Consider the following 22,128-nt stretch of genomic DNA (forward strand, 5'->3'; position numbering starts at 1 on the left):
GTTCTTGAACTAGTACGTAGTAACCTCCTCGGCTGTGTGTAAATTATGAAGCTTTCCTAAAACAGCTGTTACTCATAGGTTCACGTATTTACTTGTGCTGAATTCAGTTCGTTTTTTTTAGTTTTTAATTTAAAAAATCTCAAATATTTAAAATTTTAATTCTTATTTGACTTAGAAATGAAAATATGAGGTTTAAATTTTTGGTTTTTTTGACACATTAAAATTTAAGAATTTTAATTGTTTTAATTTTTATATCGGGTTCCTTGATTTAATCTGAAAATTAGTAAGTTTAATGAAGTATCTTTTTTAAAAGATGGAAGATAGGGGATCGAACTAGGCATCCGCGCCGCCCATTCCAACGGTCTAAACGATTGTAGGTACAACTTATCATATGGAGGAAGGCGCAGCCCCATAATAAAAGCCTAGTAAGGAGGGATCCCAGTCTAAACCCATCACCCAGAAGAGAATCATGTCGGCAGTGCAGATCGAAGGAAGAGACTCGATTCACCACAACCAACCGGCCGGACAAACACCTTAAGGGAGACTTGTCAAGCTGAAGCATCGAGAGGAATGACAGTTGGCCAAGCTAACATCTGAGGAAATGCCTCCAAGAGCAACACCTAAGGGAAAGTGGGGCAAAGAAAGGAGAAGCAGCCTCCTGCATACAAGGGAGGGGGACAGAAAAAGGAGTCTGATCCTCTGAGGCTAAAAATAATAATGAGATAAAATTGAAACTCTGTGGTTTAAGGAATTGAAGGATAAATTTTCTCAGGTATTCCATCTCCTAAATAAAAATAGAGTAGATTTGGAGGGTGTTTGTCAAATCTTATAAAATAGACGAACCAGGTTTAAGTTCTGACAAAATGCTATGCTAAGTACGAGCGTTGCTATCCCAGTACTGAGGGAGCTTAAGCACATGATACTCGTTAAACATTTAACAAAAACAATATCATCAGTGTCTTGAAAATTACAAATTTTTTCATCGACTTTCATGTCTTTTTTTTTTTAACCCTTTTTCTTTTGAAATTTCAAAATAATCTTGAACAGCTGTTCTCTAAACCATTTGCTGAAATGTATGCTAGCGCACCTGTGTCATTTCATTCAAGCAAAATACAGTGCTAAAACCCCACAGAAACATAATATCTGAACCCATTACCTTTCAATATTATTAATAATTGATAATCGTATGTAATCACAACTCCAAATTCTTTTGTACGATGGCATTTTCGTCAGGCTTCGGAGAATTCACCAGCTCCACAACCCCACCCCCACATTCATCAGATTCAGCTCAGAAATATATCATAAAGAAGAATGAGCTAGCCCGTACATTTGCTTGTACATGTACTAAACGCTTCGCTGGTAACGCGGATTAGGAAAGGCCACCCCATCACTATTTCTGAATAACGCTTTATGTCCAATAAAATCTGTACTTCCGTGGTTTGCTCGACCTCCGGATGCAACTTGGTGCATAGATGAATCACCTGGGTTTTTGCAAAACCCAAGTTTGACAATGACTGTAGCACTGGTGCCCTTGTCAAGGCCTTCGCTCTCGATCCATATATGGCCTCCCATTAGATCTACAAACCTGATTCAATTATTTGAAACTATGTAATGCAAGTTGAAAAAAGGCAATGGCAATACAGGAGTAACAGGACAAGTAAAATAGAATATGTGCATAAACAAAACAGCAACCATCATCCTTTTTGGACGGCTTCATACAAGTTGGGTAAAACGAAGTGACAATGGCTCAAAACAATGGATAAATGTGATCTTTCACAGAAATTGCATAGCAATTTATAATGGTAACAAAAGATTGCAATTAAAGAATCAGATGTCCATGCAGTGTATTTGAACATCTAGCTATACCTTTTACAGATGGCAAGTCCAAGTCCTGCACCGCCATTATTTTGGCTAGACCCACTTCGGGGCTGAGTGAATTTAGTAAAAAGGAGTGGGATGTCTTGAGGGAGGACTCCACAACCAGAGTCCTTAACCTGCAACAAGCAACATGATGGGGTGAATTACAAACCAGACCAAATTCCAAAGAACAGCTATCACAAAGCAATGCATTTTTCAAAAATTTAACTGCCACAAAACAAATAGCCACTATAACATGCCAAGGGATTCCATAAATTAAATCCCAATATTGTAAGAGACGAGAACAAAAGTCAATAATATGAGCAAAATTCAAATGCATTGGTCAACAACCTGTATCCGTAGGTAGAAGTGCCCATCACTTGTAGTAGGGTAAAATTCAGGAGTTCGCCAATCTCTTAAAGAATCTGGTTTTGCAACAGAAACTATAACTGATACATAGCCTGCCTTTGTGAATTTGACAGCATTACCCACTACATTTAAAATAGTTTGCATGAGACGTTTCTCGTCACCAACAGCACACACAGGCAAATCTGGAGCCATGATCAAAGTCATGGACAACTTCTTTAAGGATGTGATAGGCTTTATCAAATTAACAACCTACATTTTCCAGACCAGAAAAACCAATAACCACACCACTTCTCTATGAGTGATATAATGGAACAAGATTATATAAATTCTATCACCATATATTATAGGAAAAGTCAGTAAATTTCACCTCTCTAAAAAGTTCATGAAGATTGAAGATCCTAATTTCTAACTCCAAGCTGCGGTCTTCAAGTCTTGAAAGATCTAAAACATCATTAGTAAGTGTTGCCAAAAGGTTACTGCTCTTTAGCACTGTCTCAATCATTACTCTTTGTTCTGAAGTTAGATCGGTCTCTAAAAGAAGTGAGGACAATGCAATAATTGCATGCATTGGTGTCCTCATTTCGTGGTTCATCACAGCAAGGAAATCATTGCGAGCATGAATTGCCATTTCTGCCTCACGACGAGCTGAAGTTAAAGCAATATTCTGCTCCATGAGCTGATCACGTGCCCGCATAGACTCTTCCAGAATAGCAGCATGAGACAAAGCAACCGCAACCTATAGTAACGTCCATAAGGAGTTAAGAACTGAAGGTCATGTTCTAAGCACGGCACTCCCAAGTTTTTATTAAGGCTTAACAATAGAGTGGCTTATAGAAGTAAAATGATTTTTAAAAAAATGGATAAGGAATCTACACCAGTGAAAACATGTTACTGAAAGAGACGCTTATGATTCAATTCTCAGTTTCTCATATTTCATTAACATCATATTATAGGCTTATAGCATTTAAAAAGTAACAAAAATTAGATCTTCAGATTAGAGGATGGAGGACAGAACAAAAAGCTACATTGCATTCTAATGCAAGCCATAAAATAAAAATATTTAAATCATAAAAGACCTGATCTGCAACAACTTCAACAAGTTCCAGCTCATGGTCCCGCCACTTTCTGGCACTGTCTGTAGGGAGAATCAGAACCATGACTGCATAGCTTTTTGCAGAGAGGTCTGGCCAATCATTGATTTGGAAATTTGAAAGATGTAGAAGGGGAACACGAACTGCAACAACCTCTGGTGGTGTGTACCTACCTACAAGAGGTCTGACTTTAGCTAGTGGGCAGGTATATGGTATACGCATTGCTCGAGCACTGTTGAAGACTTCATTGACAATAGGAAGGTTTATGGACACAGTAATTCCAAGTTGTATCTGGTAGCGTAAGGTATGAGAAAGTTGAAGAGTCAAATCAGACCGTGATGGCATCCACAATGCACATTCCTCCAGGCCCAAGGTCCTCCCCAACTCAACAAGAGTGGTTTTCAATATTGTATGTCTGTCAAGTGTGCTTCTAATTTCATGAGTCAGCATTCTTACATGCCTTCCAGTTTCTTCCTGTGTAAGAATAAGCCCCATTTCCCTGTCAAGTTCTTCAGCTTTGTTCTTCAGAAATGATTCCCGAGTTTTAACACTCAGAAGGTCAGGAATAATGTGAACAAGCATCAACGCAGTTGCACATGATACAATGGCACAAGAAACTTTCGCAATAGTCATCACTACGGCAACGGCTTTAGAATGCATATTGAAAGTCCATAAGTTTATAAAGTGGGTTGCTCCACAGAGAACAATAAAAGCACCAAATTGCATAAGCACCCATCTGTATGGGAAGAATGCTGATTTTTGTACAAAATATATGAGCTCAATTGGAATAGAAAAGTATGCAAAGGCAATTAAAACATCCGATATATACTGATATTTGACAAGAAGCTCCTCGTGGTGCCATTGTGTGTCAATGCAATCGCAGGACTCCATTATTCCCATAAACGTGAAGATAAATCTGAAAATAGACGCAAAACAGAAATCACATTTGCATCTTGAAATACAGTGACTATACCATCAGAAAAAATATACAAGTTCATAGAGCAAATATAATCACATTCCTTCTTACTCCTGAAAAAAATAGAAAGGAGACTAGGGTGCTACAGAACTACAGCGCAAACTATTTTATTAACCTTTTTCTTTTTCCTGATCAGTGACAAGACCTAAACAAAGACCCTTCCCTCCCTGCTGGTATCTACAGCTATGATATATCTGAAAGTAAAATTAGAAAGAAGCTCCTTTTGTTTCAAAAAAATAACTTGTATTTGAAAAATATTTTCTATGACTTATTTCTATTGTTTAATTTTATTTAAAAACTAAAATATATTAACAAATATATATATATGAAAGCCTTAATAAGATTCTCAAAATACATAAAATGATTTCAATCATTTCCATTAAAATGACTTAATTTTTCCAGAAAATGGTTTCGACTGACATTTATTCGTGAATGCCCCAAATGGCATAAAACCTGGAAAATAAACAAATGGAGCTAAAAATAATAATTTTTCCATGGAAAATACATCAAAAATATTTTCCAAGAAAAAAAAAATTATTTTCTATTTTTTAGTTTCAATTTAAAATTTTTTATACAGAGTGATATTAATAAGATTCTGACTCCAAAGAGAATGCCATTTTCCTAACACGTGACTTATTATCATTATTATTTTTTGCCCATGACCAATTTTTCTGAGCATCTCAATTCTCAAATATATAAAATAGTTTCTGGAAAAATATTTTTCCCTAAGATACTGATTATATGACATAAACTCCAACGGTGACTAATTTCGAGAAATGGAATCAATTTAGATCGTAGATATGGACAGCCAAAATTCTCCCTTAATTGGAATAAGAGAGGGAAAAAGAGTTGAAATACTTCTCTAGCATGTTAACTACTAATACAAATATTGAAATCTAATTAACCACACCAAGTTGTTTATCCCAATTTTACAATATTTCATCTGCACAAATAAAGAAGTAAACAGATTAACTGTTCCAAAATATTGATGCTTAAAAGTTAAAACCAAAGCTAATCGTATCAGAAACGCGATTAAACAAAGGTTCACAGCTTTTTGGAAAAAGAGCATTCTCCTTGTTAAATCGAGTAAGCGATAGACACAACAATCAACATCCACAAAATCAACCAAAATTAAAACAAAAGGAGGAAATTCATAAACAGTGAGAGTATCATTACCAGGCGAAAGGAGGAAGGAGTGATAGGCGAGAGATGAGGAGCAGGAGTTCGAGGGATTGATCTGAGCCGTTCATTTCCTGAAATTAAAATCAGAGGAGCGTCTCAATGTCAGCGCCTGGTAATGAAAGGGAGCAAAAAGGGGTAAGAGAAGCAAGTGGAGAAGGCGAAGAAAGTGAGTAAAGTGGAGGTAGCAGACTCAAAAGCTTCACGGACAAGCAGGTAAGATTGACACGCGAATTCAAAGTGCTGCATTAGGGACTTCCGCACGTGCCAATGCTGACCTGGTTCTTGCTAGTTTCTACTACCAAAATTTTACCTGGGGAAAATCAGACGGTGATCGCACGTGCAGGTCCAGGACTAATCCCAGCTCACTTGCACACTTTTTACGTATAAAAAGCCGCATGCCCTGTACCTAATTAATTAATTAATTAATTGTTTTTTAACATAATATTTTGCCTTAATTAAATAAAAATAAAAAGGATAGATTTCACCTTTATTTATTTTTTATGGAAAGAGACTAGTTTTCAAATGTAAAAAGAAAATAAATTGAATCAGGCATCGCATCTGTAGATGCCCATTGACCAAAGATTTTTTTTAAAAAAAAAAGAAAATTGGGGGTAGTCACCGAAGAGGTGCACTAAGATGGCAAAAATTTGAAGCGAGCATAATATGGCCGCGCGTGGGCCATGATGTCGGTAGGTACCCAATCAATTTCAGATGCATTGCATCGGGTTGAGCAGTCAAGGGATGGCAAATTTGCAACGAGCAATTACATAGTTTTGACTAATATCCGAGTGTTTTCTGACATGGGTTAAATTTGGAACTGATCCGATTAAATTTGAATTGGGTTAATATTTTATAGGTTCCACTGTAACCATTGTGGAAAGAATTGGTGTCAACTGATTCAATGAATTCTAATCTACCATTCGAAACGAAGATGCAATCAAATTCGAACATTTTTTAAAAAAAGGAGTTAAATATTTGACCTATTAAAATTCAATTCAGAATCCTGCTTGGACATATATTTCATTCTAAAACAATTCCTTTTATTGCGCTCAATAGAAACTAAGGTATTGTGTTTTTGGTATCACCACTCTTATTTCAAATATTTTCACCATGATGCGATGAGCTCAATAGAAATTGCTTGGACACACCCAGGGGAGAAGCATGTTCATTGCATTTGGCATATGAAACACTACAACATTAATCATGATGAGAATGATGAAGTGCCATTTGTCCGAGAATTAATACAAGCATAAATAAGATATCATTTCAAACATGATTATGTTCTGCAAACAGTAAGTGCTTTTGCGCGATTCTCTCCCCAAGTGTGTGATCATGGCATTGTACATTGTACATTGTCCATTCATCTACACAAGGAAAGCATATCAGGTGGGTAGCCGCAAAAGCTTGCAGACGGCCCTGTGGAAAATGACACAACTGGAAGTCAAAATGCTATATGAATGATAATATAGAATTTCAATTCCAGATTTCATTCGTTTCATTCCACAACAGAACATGCCTTTTAAGTAGCGAGATAACTTGCAGAAAAATTCCACAAGATTTAGACGTAGTACCAATTCAATTTCTTACCAGCCTCGTGAGATGGTTCCAAGGATTGCCTTTTGCCTTTGATGCAAGGAAACATTCACTTCGTACCAAATCCAAAAACTCCACACATTTAGCAGACTTTGCTAAAAGAGATTCTGCCCTGGCACTCAATGTTTACAACTTCTCCACATTCCTTCTTTTCTATTTGTAAAAACCAATGAAGCATTTAATTTGCACCAGAATCTCCATTCTAGCTCCTAAACAAAATGCTTGTTCCCTTTGTCCTTCTTCACCTTCTTCGGAAAGCGTTCATAAGGCCCTAATTGAACTTCAACATGCATTTGTGACCAAAGTGTTCCAAAATTATTATGAAAGCTCTTCTTAAACCAGTGTAAAATTTCCGCATGCAGTTCATCAGGATTCTCCTTCCATACCTCGCTTAACATGGCACAACTATCAATCGACTTATTTTGTAACCTAAATAAAAGGTCCCCAACTCGCCTTCCACCTACGGCTTCTCTGTCCAAAATGATACTAGGACGGGCTGCCATGAACTTCCGTACAGATCTAAAGCAGGGCAAAACATGGCCTTCAAGCAAAGCATAAGCAAATACCCTCACACGTTCTACATCATTGCTAACCGGCACACTGTACAGTGGAAGCTGCCACAGACAAGGCGTAAAAGTTGGACTAGTCCAACAATATGTTTGGTCAGTTTGAGGGTCGTAAAAAGGTTTGGGGTCCTCAACAGTAGAAACACTGCACAAAGACCTTGCATATTTAACAAGCCATTCTGATTTCACACTTGTTGCTCCATGAATATATGGTCGTTTTGTATTCAGCAATTCACTGTACACCAAAAACTCGGGAGCTGAATTTGCAATAGATGACCAGCGATGGAGGAATACATTTTCTTTAACACCACTGGCTTCATACCGAACTGAATTTACTTTTCTATCTCCTTCAGATGACTTTGAATATGCTCTGACTCGTTTGGCAACTCTGTCAGCCCAGCCAGCGCAGATAGCTTGTCCCAAGAGTTCTTCCTCATTGAGTAAAAGAGGGTTCTTACTGAAGGACACCCTCCAAGCCTGTTCCACATCCCCCACAGTTCCATGCATCCACGAGAACTCCTGATCATAGCCGTGATTAACATTTTGATTAAAGACTAGTTGAAGAAGCTGCTTTCTTAGCTTGGACATTTCTTCCATGGTTTTAAGGTGTAGGGCATTTTCAGAGCAAAATTCAACTGGGTTATTACAAAGTTCAAAACACTGCAATGCATAAGCAATAGTCAGAGCATCACTGGTAGGGTTAGAAAATTTTACACGAGATAATTTAGCCTTTTCTTTAAGTTTCTTTCTCCTTAATTTTTCCCGCTTGTCCAAGTTTTTCTCATTGCCTAGGCTGTCAGATGTCCCATCCTTCTCCAAGCCACTGCTATTATCATTACTTCCTCCAAACTCCACCAGAAAAGGATTAGTCATGCTCAATGCTGCAGCAGCTGCAACTGCATATCCCAGGACCAGATTCGCTCTAGCATAAATTTTCACCTTCCTCATGATTTGGATAACAGTAAGAAGCATCCTAGAGTGGCGAGGACTCATGGGAAAATGAGCCATGGCCTTCCCAAGGGCTGTCAATCTTCCATTGTCATCCAGCGCTTCAAGAGTCTTCAAGCATTTCTCTGCTTCTATCAAGGCAGTGGAATCTGGAGGAGTTGGAAATGGGAAATTTGCAACCTTGAATGCAAATATTAAAAAGGCAACAAATTAGTAAAAGATTAGATAGCCTACATTTAATGTAGAACAGATAGACCCAAGTCACCAAAATATCCAAGCTTCATAAAAAACATATACAATAAGTTTTGGCAACATTAAGCAAGAGAGAGAGAGAGAGAGAGAGAGAGAGAGAAGGGGAGGAAGGGGGAGTAATTTATAATTTTGACTGTTAATAATTGGTCTGAAAACAACACTGAAGCAGTATATAAACTGTTCATGTGAAAATATAAGATAAACAATTAAACAAGAAGCCAACTTTTCATGTCCAAACACATTCAGATGATTTAGTTGCGTTTCTGACCAAATAGTCAGGAATAGCATGTGACAACAGCTTCACCTTCTTTTCCATTCCACTCCCACCCACAATATATATACATGCAATAAATAAATAAACGAAGTGCACATTGAAAAATTTAGCAAAAATATCAACAAAGAAGAATCAATAAGCCTATGCCATTTTAAAGATCAAGCTTGCATACATGCAAACTAACTATATGCACTGCACGATACCATTACAAAATCACCCATCATATGCAACAGTAAAGTAGTTGAGCAACAGAACACATAAGAAAACACACCTTATTAATACTCATGGACTTCAGGACAAGAACAATGCTGTCAACAGGCACTTTAGAGATTTCAGCACAAGAGAAGTCAGGAAATATGTTATTAAAAACTGCTGATGAATAAAGGCGGTAACAGTGACCCGGCCCAGTTCTCCCAGCTCTTCCTGCACGTTGAGCAGCCGAAGCCTTGCTTATCCACTGTATCTCATATGTTTCCATGCCATTAGAGGGGTTATAGTTCTTCACCTTTTCCCTTCCAGTATCAACAACATACTTTATGCCTGGGATAGTTAAAGACGTTTCAGCAACATTAGTCGCAACAACAACAAGTCGCTCGCCTTCCTTGACCCCTTCAAATACCTGAAGCTGTGCAGCTGCTGGAAGCATGGCATAGAGAGGCAGAACGCGTAAAGCACCAAGAGAGACACCTTTATTTCCTCCATTATTTTTCACTACAAAGTGGTTTGATTGCTCTAAGAGTTCTTCTGGCATAAAAGGAATCTGTTTTTCCTCAGAATTAGGGTCTGATGCAGTCTTTCCAGCCAACGCTTCAAAAGCAGCCTTCAACGATGTAAGACTCCCCTCCTCACCTAAAACACCTAAAAGGTTACCATCATTTTCTGCAATGCTCTGGTCCCCTGAATTTCCATCATCACCAACAATTTCTAGTTCACTCTCTGTTTCTGAATCATAAGAGACGTCTGATTCATCCTCATTAGAATATGGCAACTCTTTCTCATTGGAGCTAAATCTCTCACTTTGCTGGTTACTTGAGTCACCCTGAATCTCAAAGGCCTCATTGATGTCTTTCATGTTAATTTCCTCAGTAGAATTCATTTCAAATGTAGTAGAGGCCTCACACCCTATATTTCCTTCAGCAGTATTAGCAATCAGTTTCTTTGAAGCTTTACGTAATTTCTGGCACAAGAACTCCACCTCTCTCTGCCCTGTGACAAAGACAAGTATGCCTCCTTGTGGCAACCTCTTGTGGATTGACAAAACCTTTTTATAGGCCTGGCCGATATAATCCACAATTTCTGTCCTCTTTGAAAAATGTATAGTTACCGGATATTGTCTGGTGGGAACTTCAATAACAGGAGGATTATGAAATAACCTTCTTCCAGAAACAAAATCTTCCACTCGCATGGTAGCACTCATCAGAACAAGTTTGAGTGGAAATACCATATTTTCAGGGTTAATGCTTTGGCCAGAAAGCAACATCTGTTGCTGGTCCTCATATATTTTCTGCCATTATGCACAAGATTATATATGGTAAATAAAAAGCTGGATTCAGAAAAAAAAATATATGAACTTTGATTCACTGCTCAAAACAAATATCTTCTTTCCAATGTTACCTGCCGGAGTGGAATGGCACGGCAAAGCATTCCAATGAGTATATCAGTGTTCACACTTCTCTCATGAGCCTCATCAAGGATTATAACAGAGTATCGTTTCAATAAAAAATCATTCTGCACCATAGAATATTTTATTTCAATGAAAAGAAATGGCCTACATATGCAAGTCCAGTTTTTTAAATAATTGCCACTATGTTATGTACATGCCATCGGTAATGCTAGATCACTAATAGATAACTTTGCTAACAATACCAGAAGGGCTTTAGTGGACAGAATGATATACTCCATGAATATGCTGAAGACCATATGTGGAGCAACTTATCATTAATTTATCAGCTATCACACAATAAGCAAAAGAGAAAACACTATGGTAAATGACACCACCATCAACCCCATTCTCCAGCCACTGGCCAAAAATAAAATAAAATAAAAGGGCCAAGAAGGCAAAGAGACGGGATAGATATCTAAAGGATTTGAAAACATATCAATATAACAAATACTATGCAACAAACTAAGGAAAACCTAAGAATATTATCTCACTTAGATTCCAGGTGCATCATCCTTCAAAACAGCACATGCAAGATGTAATATTCAGTCAGTGGCAGCCAAACCTGAGCTTCTCGCAGTAAAATTCCATCGGTCATAAATTTGATTGTACAATTGTCTCCAATCCTCTTGTCATGCCTTACTTGAAAGCCGACCTCCTTACCAAGATGAAGACCAAGTTCATATGCCACACGCCTAGCTGTGGCAAGGACAGCAACACGACGTGGTTGAGTAACTCCAATAATACCACCTCGGGCAACAGACTGGTTAGAACCAAAGCCTGCTTCATAAAGGAACTGAAAGAATAAATCCATGAATTTGGAATTAGAATGTTACTGAGCAGAAAGTAGTTTGAAATCCCAAAGGGCAGATGAAATGAAAGAATCAAATAAACCCACCTGAGGAACTTGAGTAGTTTTTCCACACCCTGTTTCTCCACAGATAATAACAGTGGAGTGCCCATTGATAGCTTCCATTATCTCTTGTTCCATCATAACAATTGGAAGATCCTTCCTTTTCTCTTCTACCTCATTTGGCCTTACAACATGCACCACAGTTGGAGGCGTAAAATGACTTTGAGGATAACATCTCAGGACATTGCTCCCACCCAAACCTACGATTGAGCTCTCATCTGACTTGCCCTACTCCATGTAGGTAACCAAGTTTCCAAGCAGAATTATCAAACACGGCATAATGTTATGCAAAAACCAATCTTAATAACAGAGAGATATTATATGGTATGTTTCCAATGAGTGTTCCAGCACCAATTACATTTGATTCTTCAATGTTATTACATTTGTTGTGCAAACAAGATTTTATGCAAATAAATGCAAGCCATAGTGATTACTTTTATGTCTTTTGGCAAATCAAAATAAAATTTTCATTAGGCCCTAGTCTCCTATTGTTATTAGATTAGAAGAAAATATACACCATCTTTTATATTAAAACATTTGGAATCTAACTTCCCCTACTTTGATAAAAAAAAAAGTTTAAATAATTATTTATTTGATATTCTACACTAGGAAAATCTTTAATACTACCAAGTCCTCCGCTATTTTTCAGAAAAATAAATATGGTTTGTCCAACATGCCTTGTCACTTAAAGTATGTGAATACAAGCAGCATATCTATCCCATCATCTAATAGTGCATATGTTATTAATGCAACACTGGACATGTAATGTATGTAGAACACATTAATAACAAAACATTGAATTCACACATAGAATCACAACTTAATAAGATTTGTTTATAAATGGATAAGCAATAAAAATTTCTCATATATGCTTTTCAACTTATGTTTATAATCAATTACATTTTAAATATAAATCCAATAACCAATTAACCATACTTAAGATCCCAAAATTTATTTATATATGAGAAACATACCATTAAGTCGGAGGCTTTCGTGCTATCATGAGGACATGATGCTGGTGAAAAATCCATAGAGTCTTCCCGAACATGCTTATAGTTATCCTGACCAGGAGCTTCTTCAGTTGAGAAGCCAGAAACAGATCCACTTTTTAAGTTTAGTTGCTTGCAACTACCTAACTCTTGAGAGATAACCAATGAATGAGATGCATCAACTTCTGTTTCTGTTACCATTGGCTGCACATGGTCATTCCTATGCTCACTGATGCTTTTTGACTCATCTTCAGTCTCGTATGAAGCACCATCAAAACAAGTTTTGAAAAATTGATCACTATGTGAAACTTCGAGACCTGCCTTGGAAAATTGTACTGCCATCCTGCGTTTTTCTTTCACAGTTTCAACCTGCTTGGAGATAAAAAATAATGAGTAATTTAAAATATAACAGGATGTGAATGTAATCTTCAAAAAATTGATCCCATGATACAAACTCGACTTATATTCCTTGATGATCGCAGAAGTGAAAAAGCATCCTCTGGTATTTTGTATTTCCTGAAAGAATATATTTGACACTGGTTTTCAAACTGGGTTAAAGATTTCTAAAGAGTTAACAAGAAAAAGAAAAAGTTAAGCATTTGGGAGCCAAAAAAATGTGGCATACTCCAAGGTCTCAATGCTATGTGCTAGTAAAAATGCTTTCTCTTTCTCCTGCTGCAAAAACCAAAAGCTACTTTAACTTCGATTAACACAAATCTGAAGAAAGCAAACTAGAGCCATAGTCAAGCACACACCTCCAATTTCATCAACTTTCTTTCCTGAGATTTGCTTAACTTGGGGTTGTTCTTTCTTTCGACCGCTTCATTCTTCTGTAAAATAAAATTTTTGGAATTGCCCTTATGCTTAACAATAGAACAGAATCAAAGAGCCTACTAATCCAGTCCATTTACCTGATTCATGCTTTTCCTTTTGCTCCGTTTCTTTGCAGGCAAGACCAATACATTGCTATCACCTTCCAAACTACCAAATGAAAGAATGACGAAAAGATTACTCTAATGTGAGAAATGCAGAAAGAAAAAAGAAATCTAATTCATTCATTTATAAACCACTAAACATTATTAATAAGGAATAGCTCGCTGAAGGTAGACATTTGCCCTGCTATAGCTAGCTGCTTAATCCCATATTAAAATCTGGTACAAATTAATGATTCCTAGCATACATACGATTACATGCAAGTTAAAAATCCAACTTAAAGACCACTTTTCCATATGTTGATTAAACAATCCAATTTTGTTATGAATCTGAAGCTGTAACAGTACTGTATACAAATGCACTAGAATTAGCATATATAAGTAAATAAATAGAACAGTTCCCTTTTAACTAGTAAGTTTATAATACCAAAAAGAAAAGAGAGAAGAAGTTCTGTTATTTCCTACAACTTTCACAGTAACCAAACACGCAAAACTGAAGGAAAAAACTGAAAGACAAACTAAACTTACCATGAATTTTCCATATGCACTTCCATTTTGTCTCTCTGCATTGAATTGGTAATTTTTTATTAATTCTCTCAGCTTATGCTGCGAAAACAGAAACCCAAGAATGGTTGTGGAAGGAAGGTGAAGTTCTCGTGGGTGCTGCGGCTGAAGTTGTGATGGATGTGTGGTGAGATTCAGCAAGGGAACTTCCAAAGTCACAAACACAAAAAACCCAAGAGCTTAATTAAGACATTAAAACATAAAAGACATAACAAGTTAAAAAGAATTCGATAGAATAAAATATAGCACCTGAGTGAGTGAGTGAGTGAGTGAGTGATTGAATGACAGAGAAATAAATATATATTAAGATGGAATCAACGGAAAACTAATGAAAGGGAAAAAAAAAGGAGAGGAAAATATTGTAGAATTGCTTCCGGGATTGAGAAGCGGGAAAGAAATAGATGAAGCGGTAGGGATTGAGAAGGGCTGGCGGCCGTAGAGAGGAAAAATGAAAAGAATATGACGGTTAGGTTAGATCGCCGGTGGTTTTGTTGATTTTAGTTTTCCTTTGTTGGGGATAGCAGTTTTTCGGTCAAAATGAAAAATCGAACCCAACTTATTTAATTTATTTGATTTGATTTAATTTTTAATTTTAAAATTTTTTAATTTTCGGTACGATTCCATGAAAAAACTTAACCAACCGAAAATATAGAAAAAATATATATATTATATATTTTAAGAAAATCGTGGCCCATTTTATCATTAGTTTCTTTTCCTTCAGCGCGGCACCCTCCCCCTGTCCCAACTCCTCTCTCTCTCTCTCTCCCCAAACGATTCCCTCACCTCTTCTCCCTCTCCACGACACAGCTTCTTTCTCTTCCCTTCTTAGATTCTTCTTCTATTTTTAACGTGCTGCACGTGTCGTTCTCTATTGCATGTCGGCTGTATCGTTCTCCATTTCATGCAATTCGTGTGGTTCTCCACTTTACTGTTCCTCGTTCATCTCATTGTCTCTCAATCAGTGCAAGCCATTCATTGTGGATTGTGGGTGCTTTTAATTATTTAGATTTTAAGGCATATAATCCTGTTCTAGTCATATTTGAATGTGTAATTTTGTTTCTCCCATTTATATATATAATTTCATTTTAATTATTTTGATATTAATCAGCTTTAGACTTTTATTATTGATTTGTTTAACTTAAATAAAGAATTTAAACTGATTGGCTTGTGATTATTGCTATAGTCGAGTATTCAATTTGTGATATTTGATTGATTTTGTTTGCTTGTGACTGAGATTAAGATTATGTAAAAATTTCTATTTGATTTGATTCCGTTAATGTTTTATAATTGGTTTTATTTTTTACTTTTTGATTTTTACAGTTTTATATATTTTTTTAAAAAATATTAAATCGGCAGATGGATTTAATATTTTATTAGTTAAAAAAACAAAAAGATCATTTAGTTTTGTATATTCTAATCTGTCATCTCCAAAGAAAAAAAAACGTTTCGCATATACATGAATAAGCTGACAGAATATAGACTAAGACAATCAACACCTATAAAAAAGCTATATTGATGAAAAAATTTAACGCTTTTTCATTGCCAATGTTATTTTCTCAAAGTGAGCATTTCTTACAAAACGAGAAAGGCTTTCCATTATTGAACCCATCAAAAGCTGCTGTTACTAATCTGACAAGCTAGGCTACCTGGAGGAGAAAAACCTCTAAGAATATGTTTTAAATTGTAGCAAATACAATCACCTGCTTATCATTATTCCCTGTCAAGTTATTTAACAGTTGCAAAGCCCACAAATGCAACAACCTGGAAAATGTGAAGCTCAAGACTCAGGAAAACAATCCCTTAGAAGCATGGAACTGAACTCCTTGTATGTTTATCAGTCAGATGGGCCAATCATTTTTTCAGGCACCACAAGGGCATCAAATTCTTCACTGGTGAGCACTCCAAGTTTCAATGCAGCTTCCTGCAGAGTTTAGATCTTGTAAGATATTCATTTGCTAAGTAAGAATGATTTAATTTATATGAATCCCATGCCCTTCTAAGGATAAGGATTGAAGAAATTATCACCTTTAGAGTAGTTCCTTCCTTGTGAGCTAGCTTAGCAACTGCTGCAGCATTGTCATAGCCAATTTTCTGGAATAAGGGTGGACATGTAATTACTCAAAGCAAAGAGCATTGAATAATGTAAAGATGGACATGGGTTGGAAACTTACAGGATTCAAGGCAGTCACAAGCATAAGCGACTGCAAGAACACGTGTCAAATTTGGTTTGGGATCTGTCAAATCTATGATTAATCTGTGTATTTAGCAAGAACTGACCTCATGAAGTAATTTTGAAATCCTTTCCTTGTTGGCTTGAATGCCTTTCACGCAGTTCTTTTCAAAGGAAGCAGATGCATCTCCGAGCAATCTCGTTGACTGCCAAAACGCCGAATATGAGAACCTAGAATAGCACAGTAAACAACTGGATAATAGCCATTCGATCTTTAGGATTTGTAACATACATGTAGGAGATTGCTAGCAATCATAGGCTTAAACACATTAAGCTCAAAATGGCCATTTGATCCACCCACTGTAATAGCCACATGATTTCCCATGACCTACAAAATTAAGAAAGAAAAATTAAAAATTCATAGGAAAGTTTTCAGCGTACAAATTAAAAACAGAGCTCAAGACACCAAATTTCAGACTGTTTCAGATGGTTCTCCAGTTAACCAAATGTCTTTAATGAAAGATAACTAATGACATCAGATTTACCTGAGCACAGGCCATAGTGAGTGCCTCACACTGGGTAGGATTAACCTTTCCCTGAAACAGGAAAAAATATCACATTGTGGGGTAAAATCTAAAAGATTCTACGTGATTTGAGGAATTTCAGATCCATAAAGGAAAAAAGATAAATAAAGACATACAGGCATAATACTGCTGCCTGGTTCATTTTCAGGAAGTACAAGTTCACCAAGGCCGCATCGTGGGCCGCTGATCAAGGAAAGGAGAGTGAGACCACAAAAGTTGAGAGATCATTCAGTGGTCCAAGTACACCACGTGGTGCACCAAACTAATACTATTAAGCCGTGTAATCAAAAAAGTAAAAACTATCCTCTAAACTCACACTACTTTTGACAAAAAAAAATCCACCACTGCTAAGATGTTAGGTTTATGTAGATGGAAATTTAATTTAAAATTATTAAATTATTTGTCATAATAATATTGGCTTGGTGGCGGTACAGATGGAGTATCTAATAATTTGCCACAAAAGTTAAACCAGATTATGACAAGGAGGAAGTACATAAAGGATTGTGCAGCTAGTGTACATACCTTCCCAAGAAGCGCATGTCATTTGCAATCTTCATTAGAGAAGTAGCAATCGTGTTAAGGGCTCCGCTACTTTCAACAAAAGCATCATGTGCAGCCTGTCGGAATTCCACAATTCAATGAAATTGAAACTGGGAATTGTCTTGGAATAAGGAAGGAAACACGATCAAGTAGAAGTTAGAAACCAACCAAAGCTTCAAACTTGTTTTCTGCTGTTACAAATGGTAGTTTTGTTTCCTCAGCCACTGCAGCAGCTATTTTGGCATCAAATCTGCATGCATGTAAAACTAAATTTTCATGTCCGATTCCTCCTCAAACAATGTGTCCCGTAGACTATTTGTACCTCAAATATTTAACAAACGAATGCATTAAACTAAAAGAGCTTTACCATCAAGGCATAACATACCCCTTCTTTGTGTTCAATCCAGTTCCAACAGCAGTTCCACCTTGAGCAAGCTGGTAAAGCATTTTCTTGACTTTATCAAAAATGCAAGGGGGAATAGAACAGGATAAAAATAGTAAGCAATTGATGTGTAGTGAACCTGATACATGCGCGGTAGAGTGCATGTGATCCGATCAAGTCCATACTTCACCTACAGACAAACAATTGATGTAAGCACAAAAGATCAAAAAACAGGGACCAAATAGAGATAGAATTCAAGAATGATACAGTAAAGATATCCAACTTGCAAGGCGTAGCCACTAAACTCTTGTCCGAGAGTCAGTGGTGTTGCATCTTGAGTGTGAGTGCGCCCAATTTTGACAATATCTTTGAATTCAATAGACTGGTTACAACAGAATGGAGCAATATTAGTCCTGATGTGATCATCAGAATAATACAATTTTATGCAGTAAATTCAAAAGTAAAATACTAGAATACTAAACAGAAGTTCAATTGACTCATCATGTCTCTATTTACTTTTTGTAAATTAATAATAAATATCAAACCTTTGAATGCAGTGTGCTGTGCAAATTTTTCAGATTTGGTATTAATCTTGAATTTATTTCTGTGGCAGCTGCAATGTGCATCACCTGGAAAAGAACAAGAGAACTGACATTTTTTTAAAAAATACACGCCAGAATTTAACAAGAAAATAAACATAATATTTTATAAAGATAGGTTGCAAGTTAATCCAAAAATACAAGCAAAGAGAGATTTCTGAATACGCTGCAAGTTAAGAAGTAAGTGATACTTACTGTTGGGAAGGTATCATTAGAAGACTGCGATTTGTTGACATGATCGTTTGGGTGTACAAACTTTTCACCTCGCTTATGTCCAAGAATCTCAGCTGCTCTGTTGGCAATAACCTGAAAAGTCCATTAATAAATTATCAACTAATATTTATTTTGATTATTAAACATTTATAGATATATTTATAATTTTTTTTTATTTTTATTAAAAACTTTAAAGATTATATATCTTATTGTAAAAAATTAAAAATATATTGTGCATTGCTGACAGGACATTATGGTGTATTGAAGCATTTGACGACCGTCTATGAATTCGGCTTCGCTTGATTCTAAAAATACTACAGCATTAATGGGAAGGCCTTCTGATTAAATTTTAGCTATTCGTTTTTTTGCGCATTACGTTATTATTTGTTATTTTTATTTAATAATACTATAATTTTATATTTTATATTTTAAAAATCGTCATACTATAAAATTTTGTTAGCAATAGTCATTAACTACGATTTTTTTATTGATATGTTAATGTGTAATTATAATTGGCATAATTTTATATGTAATAAAAATAAAAATAATAGATTAATTTGATTAATACATGTGTGTATTAATTAGATTTACTAATATTGTAAAATCTAGTGACTTAACTGATTGACTTTAGGGACATGATATGATTAATACAGTTTTATATATAACATATGAAATTGTAAACATGAGAATTTCTTGGTAGATGTAATAAAAAAAATACATAATTTTTAATTTTTATGAAATAATATTTTAATATTTGAAATTTAAAAGGGAAAAAGTTACTTTTTATTATTATGAAATTAATTTTTAATGTGAATCAACGTGGAGTTATCAATGGGTTTTAATTTTTTGGTAGCGTTCTTTGAAGATGAAAACTAACTAATCCTTAATATATTCTCAAGAAAAAAAAATAAAAACAAAAAACACTAACAAGTAGAGGTGCTGACCTCATTGGCATTCATGTTACTCTGAGTGCCACTACCAGTCTGCCATATAACAAGCGGAAAATGATCATTTAACTTGCCTTCAGCTACCTCTTGGGCAGCCTGCATTATAGCCTTCCCTATGGATGGATCCAGACCATACTCCATGTTCACCTGCAATTTACTACTCTTACTTAACCCAATAATTATCTCAAAACATTTCGAATTCAAATTCTGTTTGGAGACATTTATACCAAAATGAAAATTCATCTAAAGCACCATTAGCAAAACAATGAATAAAATAAATGGATAAACCTTGGCAGCGCACTTCTTAAGAATGCCAAAAGCACGAACGATCGGTTCCGGCATCTGCTCACGCTCTCCCCCTATTTCGAAATTTTGCAGTGATCTTTGAGTTTGCGCGCCCCATAACCTATAGTACAAAAACCAAGCAATTAACCATAAGAATTAACAGCGATGAATCTGAAAACTTAAGAGGGAGAAAGACGAACTTATCAGCGGGAACTTGAATGGGTCCAAAAGTGTCTTTTTCTTCCCTGAAGGCCATTGAAACCATAATCTGTCCACGAGAGGGACGACGAGCATCTGTTACTGATTAATGCAAAAGCAAATTATCACTTGGTGTTTGAGAGAGTCAAAAGCTGTTACATTGTGCCTATTTTTATGATTTGCTTTTCTTCATTTTTCCAAGTGTTTTTAGTTTTGATTTTCTATTTCCTAAAAGACTGGATGCAGTTGTGTTTTTTTGCTAGCGTGACAGAGAGTCCAGTTCAATAAAAGATAGTGTAAATAAATTTCTCATAGATGGAAAATAATTTTTTAAATTAAAAAAAAAACATCTTATAAATTCTTATTGAAATTCGATTTAAATAGATTTTATAATTTTGTATACCTTTTATATATTGAATGTATATATAAATGCTAACTTGGTTTAGGCAAAATTCTTTTAATACAAAATTTTCTTATATAAAAATCATAAAACAATTTGTTCACTTTTCTAATATAAACTCATATTCACACAAGAGTGAGATCTTTAAATTTTTAATCTTTAAATTTTTAATTTTATATTGTAGCGCTATCATATATCATTTTTTTTCATTTTAAATGAAAATTGAGAAAGTAAATTTAAAATCTCTCTAATACGTGAACATGTGAGTTCACTATCATATACCAATTCTGATAAATAAATAAATAAATAATAGAATAAAAGTTTTTATAAGTTTCTTTTAAATTTTTATGCATAAGAGGTTGACTACATTTTCCATTGCCTAGCAATTTGACAAAATTTGAATTAAAATATGCCAATCTGGGTAAACCATTCATGCGATACGAAGGTTAATTACAAGTTGGTGAAACGAGTTCTTTTATTAGGGGTTTCAAAAGTTCTGCATTCGATATCAAGCTTGGGTCTTTCATCACTGTCCATCATCTCCATCAATAACCTTTGAAGATCTTCGACACTGTCACCTCCCTAATCACAAAACACACATTTTCTCAATTCACTTCTTCAACTAGAACAGAGTAGAAATAAAAATAGCAAAATTGAAGACGCTGTAAAATTACCTGTGGCTGTGACCTCACATTTTCCATCATCAAAATCATTTCTTGCATAAAATCGCAGAACCCCTGTTTCAGAAATTTCATTACTCAATATCAATGAATTAGCAGAAAACGAAATCGGAAACTTCATTTATATATCGAAATAACTCACTTCATCATCATCGTCTCCAAGAAAACCCAACATTCCAGCGTCGTAAACTCTTTTCTTTCCTTTATCTGATAATACTGAAAATCGGCCATGTAATTGTCAGCATTCAGCCGCAAGAAGTCGCCAAAATGAGAACTATAATATTCATTTAACTAATATGGGTATGGCTTAATTTTTCTCCATATTGTACCTGAATAAGCCTCTTGAATATGCTGAAACTGCGTTTTCGCCTGCCCAGCGACGACGGGATCTTTCATCCACCGGTCTGGATGCCATTTCTTCAGAAACCATGTCAAAATATCAAAACCTCGTCGTAGAAAAGCGTAGAAACCAAAAAAATGAAGTGAAACTAAATAAAGACATTGATATTTACCAGAGCGAGCTTTCGATAAGCATGACGAATCTCAGTAGCCGAGGCTTGTTTATGTAATCCAAGCACCGAATAATAACAACGCTCGCTCTCAGCCATTTTAACAAGCAAGAAAAGGAAATTACACCACTAGAAATTTTGGACTTGATTTGGGGCTCTGGGGTTAACTTCTCGTTTTCTTTGGCCGTCTGGCCCTTATGACAATGGGCATGCAAACATGGGTTTCTGAGAGAAAGAAAGGGTTGGTTATAAGGAGTGGATGAAAATCAGCGAGGAGAATGTTCTAGAGATTTCTTCAAGGAACTGTTGAAGATATTTAGAAAGCCGATTCCCCATATGTGGACTAGGAGCTTCAAGTATCAGTCAATGGCCACATCCTTGGAATCTATAATAAAAAAAAATTGCGGTGGATCGCGACAATTAGATGGTTTGTGGATTACATTGGACTTGAGAGT

At 35.8% G+C, this 22,128-nt stretch overlaps 4 protein-coding genes across 11 annotated transcripts; all 4 read right to left on the bottom strand.

Annotated features, from left to right (window-relative positions):
* Positions 1 to 1,062: 1,062 nt before the first annotated feature.
* Positions 1,063 to 5,694, bottom strand: LOC110612842 (ethylene response sensor 1). Its single transcript, XM_021753665.2, has 6 exons — positions 5,470 to 5,694; positions 3,303 to 4,233; positions 2,594 to 2,962; positions 2,209 to 2,475; positions 1,867 to 1,994; positions 1,063 to 1,585 (listed from the first exon to the last, which is right to left on the bottom strand). Exons 2-6 carry the CDS (start codon positions 4,215 to 4,217, stop codon positions 1,345 to 1,347), a joined length of 1,920 nt encoding a protein of 639 aa, XP_021609357.1. The 5' UTR covers positions 4,218 to 4,233; positions 5,470 to 5,694; the 3' UTR covers positions 1,063 to 1,344.
* Positions 5,695 to 6,611: 917 nt separating this feature from the next.
* LOC110612857 (ATP-dependent RNA helicase DEAH13) lies at positions 6,612 to 14,270 on the bottom strand. Of its 4 annotated transcripts, XR_002487525.2 has the most exons (12): positions 14,131 to 14,270; positions 13,582 to 13,651; positions 13,426 to 13,500; positions 13,296 to 13,345; positions 13,126 to 13,186; positions 12,656 to 13,039; positions 11,667 to 11,909; positions 11,334 to 11,564; positions 10,723 to 10,836; positions 9,380 to 10,612; positions 7,063 to 8,762; positions 6,612 to 6,891 (listed from the first exon to the last, which is right to left on the bottom strand). XR_002487525.2 is itself a non-coding variant. In XM_021753702.2 (11 exons), the coding sequence occupies exons 1-11, from the start codon at positions 14,169 to 14,171 to the stop codon at positions 7,278 to 7,280; spliced, it is 3,984 nt and encodes a 1,327-aa protein (XP_021609394.1). In that variant the 5' UTR covers positions 14,172 to 14,270; the 3' UTR covers positions 6,612 to 7,277. The 4 variants fall into 4 exon arrangements, 3 of the variants coding, with proteins under 3 accessions (XP_021609394.1, XP_021609383.1, XP_043817785.1); XM_021753702.2 differs by having other exon boundaries at positions 6,612 to 8,762; positions 13,296 to 13,342; XM_021753691.2 differs by having other exon boundaries at positions 6,612 to 8,762.
* Positions 13,295 to 21,975, bottom strand: LOC110612874 (fumarate hydratase 1, mitochondrial). 5 transcript variants are annotated; one of them, XM_043961855.1, is made up of 26 exons: positions 21,677 to 21,975; positions 21,494 to 21,581; positions 21,307 to 21,380; positions 21,159 to 21,221; positions 20,939 to 21,066; positions 20,087 to 20,186; positions 19,890 to 20,007; positions 19,599 to 19,748; positions 18,637 to 18,747; positions 18,388 to 18,471; positions 18,126 to 18,224; positions 17,982 to 18,032; positions 17,846 to 17,895; positions 17,629 to 17,710; positions 17,443 to 17,537; positions 17,037 to 17,103; positions 16,882 to 16,932; positions 16,629 to 16,724; positions 16,444 to 16,542; positions 16,338 to 16,367; positions 16,192 to 16,257; positions 14,416 to 16,087; positions 14,131 to 14,312; positions 13,582 to 13,651; positions 13,426 to 13,500; positions 13,295 to 13,342 (listed from the first exon to the last, which is right to left on the bottom strand). In XM_043961855.1, exons 5-22 carry the CDS (start codon positions 21,009 to 21,011, stop codon positions 16,001 to 16,003), a joined length of 1,509 nt encoding a protein of 502 aa, XP_043817790.1. In that variant the 5' UTR covers positions 21,012 to 21,066; positions 21,159 to 21,221; positions 21,307 to 21,380; positions 21,494 to 21,581; positions 21,677 to 21,975; the 3' UTR covers positions 13,295 to 13,342; positions 13,426 to 13,500; positions 13,582 to 13,651; positions 14,131 to 14,312; positions 14,416 to 16,000. The 5 variants fall into 5 exon arrangements, with proteins under 5 accessions (XP_043817790.1, XP_021609404.1, XP_021609411.1 ...); XM_021753712.2 differs by having other exon boundaries at positions 13,295 to 13,345; XM_021753719.2 differs by lacking the exons at positions 13,295 to 13,342; positions 13,426 to 13,500; positions 13,582 to 13,651; ... (3 more) ...; positions 21,494 to 21,581; positions 21,677 to 21,975 and having other exon boundaries at positions 15,679 to 16,087; positions 20,087 to 20,154; positions 20,939 to 21,068.
* LOC110610759 (dnaJ homolog subfamily B member 3) lies at positions 21,095 to 21,772 on the bottom strand. The gene is made up of 5 exons (XM_021750828.1): positions 21,677 to 21,772; positions 21,494 to 21,581; positions 21,307 to 21,380; positions 21,159 to 21,221; positions 21,095 to 21,106 (listed from the first exon to the last, which is right to left on the bottom strand). Exons 1-5 carry the CDS (start codon positions 21,770 to 21,772, stop codon positions 21,095 to 21,097), a joined length of 333 nt encoding a protein of 110 aa, XP_021606520.1.
* Positions 21,976 to 22,128: the final 153 nt, after the last annotated feature.

The sequence above is a fragment of the Manihot esculenta genome, chromosome 1, assembly GCF_001659605.2.
Source record: "Manihot esculenta cultivar AM560-2 chromosome 1, M.esculenta_v8, whole genome shotgun sequence".
In the NCBI taxonomy this organism is placed as follows: domain Eukaryota; kingdom Viridiplantae; phylum Streptophyta; class Magnoliopsida; order Malpighiales; family Euphorbiaceae; genus Manihot; species Manihot esculenta.

Coding starts and splice junctions, on each gene's coding strand:
- LOC110612842 (XM_021753665.2), bottom strand. CDS start 4,217: ATGGGAATAATGGAGTCCTGCGATTGCATTGACACACAATGGCACCAC. Junction 2,476..2,593: donor TTCATGAACTTTTTAGAGAG/GTGAAATTTACT, acceptor TGGAAAATGTAG/GTTGTTAATTTGATAAAGCC. Junction 1,995..2,208: donor ACTTCTACCTACGGATACAG/GTTGTTGACCAA, acceptor TGCTTGTTGCAG/GTTAAGGACTCTGGTTGTGG.
- LOC110612874 (XM_043961855.1), bottom strand. CDS start 21,011: ATGAAAGACCCAAGCTTGATATCGAATGCAGAACTTTTGAAACCCCTA. Junction 16,368..16,443: donor TTTCAAAATTACTTCATGAG/GTCAGTTCTTGC, acceptor GTGTTCTTGCAG/TCGCTTATGCTTGTGACTGC. Junction 16,088..16,191: donor AGGAAGGAACTACTCTAAAG/GTGATAATTTCT, acceptor TAAACTCTGCAG/GAAGCTGCATTGAAACTTGG.
- LOC110610759 (XM_021750828.1), bottom strand. CDS start 21,772: ATGGCTGAGAGCGAGCGTTGTTATTATTCGGTGCTTGGATTACATAAA. Junction 21,582..21,676: donor CTTATCGAAAGCTCGCTCTG/GTAAATATCAAT, acceptor TGGTTTCTGAAG/AAATGGCATCCAGACCGGTG. Junction 21,381..21,493: donor TATTCAAGAGGCTTATTCAG/GTACAATATGGA, acceptor GCCGATTTTCAG/TATTATCAGATAAAGGAAAG.
- LOC110612857 (XM_021753691.2), bottom strand. CDS start 14,171: ATGCAGAGAGACAAAATGGAAGTGCATATGGAAAATTCATG. Junction 13,652..14,130: donor GTGCATATGGAAAATTCATG/GTAAGTTTAGTT, acceptor TTCATTTGGTAG/TTTGGAAGGTGATAGCAATG. Junction 11,910..12,655: donor CGAAAGCCTCCGACTTAATG/GTATGTTTCTCA, acceptor TACATGGAGTAG/GGCAAGTCAGATGAGAGCTC.